This window comes from Pteronotus mesoamericanus, unplaced genomic scaffold (assembly GCF_021234165.1).
Source record: "Pteronotus mesoamericanus isolate MK-2021 breed Mesoamerican mustached bat unplaced genomic scaffold, CSHL_Meso_final contig_58, whole genome shotgun sequence".
NCBI classification, from domain to species: Eukaryota; Metazoa; Chordata; class Mammalia; order Chiroptera; family Mormoopidae; genus Pteronotus; species Pteronotus mesoamericanus.
Genome location: NW_026555205.1, coordinates 9,532,113 through 9,533,441, shown reverse-complemented (window position 1 = coordinate 9,533,441; position 1,329 = coordinate 9,532,113). Strand labels below are relative to the sequence as shown.

Genomic DNA, 1,329 nt, shown 5'->3' with positions numbered 1-1,329 from the left:
CTGATGTCTAGTCCTTGATCAGGAATGATAGTAGTACTCATTGCCCATGAAAATTAGATCCATTTTTTACTGTTTTATGCCATACTTTCCAAGAGCATACTGTTATTAAATAAATTCTTTGGTAATAAATTAAGTATGTAAGATCTGAGTCAACCACAGACAGCATAACTTCCCTTTCAGAAAGACTTTCTGATTTCATGACCATGTTCTTGGGACCTGAAACTTTCCATTTGGAGTTTGCCTTGACATGATCCTCCTGGTCAACAACTGAGCCGTCAGTGCATATTGGCACAAACCTCTTAAATATCCACAGGTTTTTATTTCTTCTTCCCTCTTTGTAACTTTACTTTAAAAAAAATTTAATTTAGCATTTTGTTGGTGTCGCTGCTGCCAAGCTGGATCATCATCTGCTGTCCTCACTGAGCTCATTGGGCATCATGTCTAAGGAACTGAAGAGTCTGTGCAGCGACTCCTACCTGGAGCTGAGGAAGGATTGGTACCAGCATTTCAGTGGCAATAACAAAGAGCATGAAAAATTACTGAAAGAATGTTGCCCTCTATATGGGGGGAATCTTTCTTTTTTTTACAACCAAAGAGCAAATATTTGAGCTCTTTAATAGATGTGGTGATGTCAGGAGTGTATTTATGGCTTGGATAAAATAAAGAAAATGACATGGGATTTCTGTTTTGTAGAATACCACAATAGAGCTGATGCTGAAAATGCCATGTAGTTCCTAAATTGGACCCTCTTAGATGACTATATCATCCACACAGACTGGGTCTAGGCTTTAGAGAGGGCAGACAGTATGGCCATGGCCAATCTGGGGGCCAGGTAAGAGATGGGTTTCATGAAGACTTTGGTGCTGGCAGAGGAAACTTTGAAAAAGAAGCTCAGGCCCATGATAAAAGAGGAATGCCTTAGTGAAAAGCCTTCAGCTCTAGCCCCTCAAAAAGTTTTAAAGAATTTCAGGTAAACAAATAGCTCATTATCTCATAACAAGTTTAAATTACTTTATTTGTTGATCAGAAATGCTTTTGATATATTTTTCTCTTTGAAAAACAATTAAATGGCATAAACACGAATGTTCTTTTATACTTGTATTTTTGAGGCTGACTGTCAGATTACCACTGTGACCATCAGGTCGTCAAAAGTAAAATTGTATTCAGGAACAAATTAGGTGTGCAAGATTTGAGTCAACAAAAGCACAAATTCACTTTTAGAAAGACATCAGTTAGATTTTATGACCATGTTCCCAGGACTTGAAAATGATCAATTTTTAGAGCTTGCATGAAATAAAGTCAAATAAATGGAAAATTTTTTAAATGAAC

At 36.9% G+C, this 1,329-nt stretch overlaps 1 protein-coding gene across 1 annotated transcript; it reads left to right on the top strand.

The window, feature by feature from the left end:
- Nucleotides 1-437: 437 nt before the first annotated feature.
- Nucleotides 438-922, top strand: NCBP2L (nuclear cap binding protein subunit 2 like). The gene is given in 4 exon segments (XM_054580401.1): nt 438-578; nt 580-643; nt 646-777; nt 780-922. Coding segments are annotated over 4 exon segments (480 nt in total).
- Nucleotides 923-1,329: the final 407 nt, after the last annotated feature.